The following is a 7,020-nucleotide window of genomic DNA, read 5'->3' as shown; positions in this document are numbered from 1 at the left end:
TTATGGACGTAATCACGTGCTAGAAAAACTCTTTGGACATGATGGCTCGCGATCTAGAGCAGCGGTGTGCCGTGTCTGCAGCTCTGAGGAGCCGAGAACTACGACGAGTTGCAGAAATCTTGACACAGACGCAGTGACATTCCTCTTGTTGAAGATCGATCGACTGAGAAACAAGTTGAACTCTACAATACATCCATCCATTATCGATACCGCTAATCCTCACAAGGGTCGCGGGGCGTGCTGGAGCCTATCCCAGCTGTCCTCGGGCAGTAGGCGGGGGACACCCTGAATTGGTTGCCAGCCAATCGCAGTACACACAGAGACAAACATACGCACTCACAACCACACCTAGGGGCAATTTAGAGAGTCCATTCAACTTACCATGCATGTTTTTGGAATGTGGGAGGAAACCGGAGTACCCGGAGAAAACCTACGCAGACACGGGGAGAACATGCAAACTCCACACAGGGAGGCCGGAGCCGGGATCAAACCCACAACCTCTGAACTGTGAGGTGGACGTGCTAACCAGTTGACCACCGTGCCGCCCTCTCTACAATACAATACTATTTTATTTATATAGTGCATTTCATAACAGCTAGAGCTGTAACAAGGCACTTTAAAAACAATACAATAAATAAAAAAACAATAAGAGGCAGTGATACTACTATTAATAAATACTGTATATTAATAAATATGAACAAATATATAAAATATAAATAAATAAAGCAAATAAATTAACATAAAACACTATACAATTGAGTTACTGCCCCACGAGTACAGTTGGATTTTGTCAAAGTATTCAGTAAGAGGAAAGATCTCAGCTTTAGCTGTTATTGCAGCAATATTTGAGAGCATGTAACGAAAGTGACTCCTGTTTGCATTTACACTTTAGAGCTAGATGATTAATTTTCTTGCAGTCTGTTCGATAAAAAACATTTTGAAAAGTGAAAAAATTACTTTAGGTAATTGAAATTTAGCAAAAATCTCGTCTCGATCTCGCGGACTCAATCTCGTGAGACATCTCGTCTCGTGGGATTTTTGTCTCGTCCCATCCCTAGTCCTTAATGTTTGGGCCAAATGCACAAAACATTTGCATTTTAAACTTTGAATTCAATATGTATTAAATTTCAAGTTTTCTTGCTTATACACTAGTCGACTAGTCGCAAATAAAATTTGAGACTAGTCGGCGGACAAATTAGTCGAAATTCCCATCCCTAGTATATAGTGAATTTCCCGTGGGCACGACGCGAAAAACCCACCCGTGGGCCGATGGAACTGCAATAACATGAGAAATGATATAGAGGTATAATAATAATTTCACACATAAATCGCTCCAGAGTATGTCGCACCCCCGGCCAAACTATGAAAAAAAACGTGACTTATAGTCCGGAAAATACAGTGCACTTCATGTGTTTGCTATTCTTTTTTATGCCTCTGTGAATGTCTGTGGTGTCGGTGCAAAGGTTACAAATTCCAGCTGATTGTCATCTGTCATTTTACCTGAACCATCAATCAGGAGCACACAGCCCGTGGTTATGTAGAGATCTACTAACCCAGATTGTCATGCCATTTTGCTATCTGTATACTTTCATTAGCATCAACTGTTGTGTGTCTGCGTCAGTACTGACAACTTATGAATATTAAATGGGGAGTTTATATATTTCAAACACGAGTTGTAACATTGTGTGCTTCTGATGAGCCATTTCGGAGGGCATAAAATAAAATATCCGAACAGTCAGTCTCTGAACGGATAGGCAGAGACGCCCGGTCCAGGGAGTGCTTCCTTTTGTCACTACATGACACAGCCAGCTACAAGTACCAGGACAAGAAAAAAGAGACCATGCTTGGAGAACCATGAGCGAGGAGCTTATTGTACCCACACTGTAAAAAATGTTTGTGAAATTAACAATGTGCTGTAAAATCATGACATCAAAAATCTGTAATATGAATAACAATGTATCGGTGTGTATTTTAAGGCACCATATTGTAAAACAACAGAACAATTAATTGTTAATTTTACAGTCGATATATCTGGAAAGATCACTTTTTTTTGGTAGAATTGATATACAGTAGTACTGTATTTTAAACATTGAAAAATTGTTTTACTTGAACCAATGCAATACTGTTAAAAATACAATATTGCTTGCTTAAAAGAACTGAAATAAATTGTATACCATTTTACAAATTCGTCTCTCATGCACTGATTTGCATTTCTTGGCTGACAGCCAATCGGAGTGATTGTCACTGACACCACTTTGCAGACTGACATTGGTGTCTTATTCATTCAAAAGCACCATGACACAAGAATATATGAATTTGCCACAATTCTAAACACTACTTTTTAATTTAGATTTGTTCCCACTTCCACTGTGAACGTGCTGAGCAAAATTCTGGACACGTATGCATTCGTGTTTATGAAACTGAGGACCGCACAACAACAGTTGACCTCACTGCCAGGTTTGCATACACATTACGGTGTAAAGGCAAAGCTGTTATGTTGTGAAGAAGATTGAATGTAATTTTCAAGTATAGCAGGACAACTGACACTGCAAATCTTAAGCGGCACTTTACGTCGTACTAGTAGAACTCGCGCTGTATCTCCTGTTGAAAAATCTCCTGAGCAGTTGTGTAACTAGTGCCTCGTTTGAAGTGTTCGGATGCAATTTTTGTTGTTTGCCTATTTCATCGAGTAGGTTGATATGAACTTTGGCCGCCTCGCGACCATGTCACGCATGCGGGTCGATTAGTGAGCCGGACTAAAATCCGCTTCTGCCCCTGCTTAGTCCGCCCCTTTTTTAAAACGTGTCACCACCGTCCTCCGCCCCAAAAGTGGACGTCCATCTGGGACGGAGGGATGACCGTTCCTGCTTTCTAACGTATTTTTCAACAGTTAATCTTAATTACAACAAACAATGCATTGTACTGTAGAATACTGAGGTAAATTCAAATTAAGCATTTATTAATATGAAAGAGTTAATCTACTACAATTAGAGGTGTACAGTATATAGTTACTAATTTTGATGTGCAGTTTGGTAAGCCTTTACCATGACATAATTCTGCCACACAGGTGTGGTGTAAACATAATTGATACTGTACTGTAAGTTAAGTGCAGATTACAACAATCATTTAAAAAATCAGTAGTTTTGCCACTTCCTACATACCACATTGTTTCATGAAACATGATGTAAACATGGACTGCACTTCTTAATCACTCAACTTCATATACAGATCGAAAAACAATAATCCAGTGACTCTACCACTTGCTACACGTCACTTGATTTCATGAAACGTGGTATCCAAACAGGGACTGCACTTCTTAAATCACTCACTCAATTTAACATAGGGCCTATAGATGGTTAAATAAGGCATGACAAATCGGCTGCGTCTCAACAGCTTTTCGTCTGTCTTTTAGTTCAGAACATACAGCCGAATTAATCCTTTTAATATTTGACCGCTTGACAACTTTGCATGGATGCCTTTTTATTTGTCGTGGCCCAAGGAGCCGCACACTCACGTCTGTGTCTGCGTGCTCAAACTTTGAACATGCGTAAAACGAAGTCAATGGCAACATGCATCGACCCCATGACAGACACTTCCACACACACGCGCTCCGACGGCAGCCAAAACATCACAAAATAGACAACACACGTACACGGTGAGGGTTTTTCCCCACATGCGGGAAGTTTTAACAGTGCAAGGTGAAATGGATCAATCATGCTGTCGCTGCATCGCAGCGTTAGCTTAGCGTTCCTTGAACAATCCCCCCAGTCAATAAAGTAATGACCATTTAAACCCCAGCCTTCGCGATTACATAATCGCATTTTCTCAAATCGCGATTATATTGCAAATGCAATTAATCATTCAGACCTATCAGCCGCCACAACAATTGCTCATCCTGTTAATTGTGGTGGCACGCGTCCGGCACACTGCGGGACACTCTTCAAAATAAAAGCCTAATGATGCCTATGCATTGATGTCCTTCAATTGGGCAGATGGCTTGACTCTTGACTTATTTTGTGCCTGAAAATGCGCGACTGCATCTTTCTCATCTGGAGGACATCTTTCTGTGGGACTATTTGGTTGTTGAATTCAAACGGCGGCCTAATCCTTTCAGGATCAACGCTAGATGTATTTGCATAGGCATGCTCAATACCAGGGGTGGACATTCCATCAGTCCGTCACTGACGGAAGCCCATTTTACTGACAATTGACAAATGACGTGACACCTTTTAAAAATGACGGACTGACAAATGACAGAAGTCGGTTTTCATCCGTCAGTGTAATCGTCACTAACCGCGTCCGTCACTGACGGACCATTAGTCTGTCACTGGCAGATGCTTTTTTTCTGACATGTTTTTGCGGTACCGACTGACAGACTTAAATGACAGACTGACGATTAGAGTTCAGTTTCTCACGAAAATTGATGGACTGACTAATGATGGACGGGTACCCTAGCCGCTGACAGATGACGAATGATGGACCAACAAAATTCTGTAAAACGCCCGCCTCTGCTCAATGCTAAATTGTGCTTGTGTCACACACATGACATCTCTATCAGGGTTATCCAGTCACGCGTTTGGTAAATATGGTAGCGCATCGTACATAAAAAAAGTTTAAATTTACAAAATCTGTCTGAGAATTCACCACATTTTCCAATTCATTACAGCAAAAATAGGAACTTTTCACTTCTGTAAACAAAAAAACCCACCATTAAAAAAAAGGAGGTACAATGTCCAATACATCTGCCATCTTCAACCATCTGTTATCCAATCCACCAACTGTCAAACAAGAGTCAATGGCAACAGCAAAATAAGCAGTTTGCCATTGGCAGGGAAGATTTGGCACATTTTACATGGGCACAGCCCACATACTCTGCTCTTCTGTTCATCCCACAAATGCATGTTCCTTACAAATGTGGCACCATTTAAAAGGGTAATGAACCGACTTTCCAATTCCAAAATGTATTGCTAGGAAGCATTGTTGCAGGAAAGAAGTAATCTAATAAACACACATTTCCTTACATTTTGTGCTGTTTATATTAGCTTGTCAAATGATGGTGGTCATCTCCCCAAAAATCCAACAGCCTTTAGTCGATGTTTCACAGCACAGTTGTTGACTTTTTTTCTTTACTTTCACTCTAAAACAGTTGGGTCAAAAATAACCCAAATTGGGTCGAAAAAGGACTGAGACAACTTGTTGGGTTATTCATTTAACCCTAAAAGTTAGGTCAAATGAATAAACCACGAAACAACCCTAAAATGTGCTGATAAAGACAAGTCACGCACAATCATGTGACACTCTGAAGAAGGCGAAAGACTCACGCCGAAACATGTCAGGTAAATGATAACCACAAAAAAAAACCCCATCTGAGATAAAAGAACCAACAATTTCAATTACAAATAAGGAACAGAATGAAATTTATTCAGTCAACCCTAAAATGTGGTTGTTTTGTTCAAACCCCTCCAAAATTGGGTTGTTTTGTATAAATCGCAAAATTGTGTGATTTGTTTTGTGGTCAGTCTCCAAACTACTGTACATATTCACTCAGTGATTGCACGATGAGTGTTGAATGTGCATTGATTTCGCCAAAATTGTTCATATAACTCATTAACCCATACATGTTAATTTTTATGCTGTGATTCTGAATTTAACATGTTTGAGTTATGAGCTATGTGTGTGTTTATAGGGTGGAGCCAACCTGGAGATGTTTGATGAAGAGCAGAGAACACCTCTGATGGCAGCTTGCGAAAATAACCATTTAGAGACAGTAAAGTACCTGATTAGGGCTGGAGCATCTATTAACCACAAGGTAATTTCTTACATTGCACACACGCACACACAAGAACACATGCATACTTATGTACATAGATTACATTTTGCATTGTAGGTTTGTTATGACCGGTGATTGTATTGTGATTCACTTCCATGTAGAGTTGTTCAGTTTGCCACCAGCTGGCAGTCTATGTAATTTATGTATTTGGCTTATATATATATATATATATATATATATATATATATATATATATATATATATATATATATATATATAGTCGCACTGGAGTATAAGTTGCCCCCCCTCTCGGAATCCAAGCTGTCGTGTAACGCAAATAATTGTGTCCATATAAATCAAATTAATAAAATTGTGCGCTTAGTACACATCATTTCTACCGAGCTATGATGGTAACATTTATCTAACATCTACACATGTAGCATTACAAGAAAGTTACGGTAAGATAACTTAACTATAATAATAATAACCTCACCAAAACGGTCGGAGATCAATTAAATAAGTCTTTTATTTATCGCCGACCATGTAGAATGTTTCCAAGTCTCCAAAAGTATTTTTGTATTCCGTCGTGATTTTCTCTGTTCTCTCGTCCTCGTCCTCGTCTCCGTGCGTGCGTGCGTGCGTGCGTGCGTGCGTGCGTGCGTGCGTGCGTGCGTGCGGGTGCGGGTGCGGGTGCGGGTGCGTGTGTGTGGCTGGCTGGCTGCTGATGCAACACCACAGCCAGGCACGGCGCATTTAAAGGAACAGTACACTATTTTGTATAGATGGATTGATAGACAGTCAAATTGTCTTTTTATCATACTATTTTAATTACTTATTTAACAAAATATTAGATTTTAACCGTTTAAATGATTCATGCATTTTAATAGCTTTTAGGATTAACTTTATTTTTCTTTATGTGGGTTACAATTACATGTGAAATGATATACAGGTAATAATGTGTTAATAATTTCACACATAAGTCGCTCCAGAGTATAAGTCGCCCCCCCGGCCAAACTATGGAAAAAAAAAACTTGGCTTATAGTCCGGAAAATACGGTACACATACATTCATACATTCATACATACATATATACATACATACATACATACATACATTTTCTATTGATATCGATCACGTGTCAATCGCGATGCATATTGATATTGAATTATCGCCCAGCCCTAATATCTATCCATCTATCTATCCATCCATCCATCTATTTATCCATCCATCCATCAAGAGAGGGAGAGGGA

The 7,020-nt window shown here is 39.6% G+C and overlaps 1 protein-coding gene across 1 annotated transcript in view; it reads left to right on the top strand.

The window, feature by feature from the left end:
- LOC147148002 (histone-lysine N-methyltransferase EHMT1-like) overlaps positions 1 to 7,020 on the top strand; it is a 57,247-nt gene that overhangs the window by 29,858 nt on the left and 20,369 nt on the right. The window contains exon 11 of the mRNA XM_086031350.1: positions 5,687 to 5,809. Within this exon, the coding sequence (XP_085887476.1) occupies positions 5,687 to 5,809 (123 nt within the window). The remainder of the gene's footprint in view (positions 1 to 5,686; positions 5,810 to 7,020) is intronic.

This window comes from Filicampus tigris, chromosome 5, assembly GCF_054856515.1.
Source record: "Filicampus tigris isolate MCC_2025a chromosome 5, RoL_Ftig_1.0, whole genome shotgun sequence".
Lineage (NCBI taxonomy): Eukaryota > Metazoa > Chordata > Actinopteri > Syngnathiformes > Syngnathidae > Filicampus > Filicampus tigris.
The sequence above is the reverse complement of the archived record's forward strand: the minus strand, read 5'-3'. Positions and strand labels throughout refer to the sequence as shown.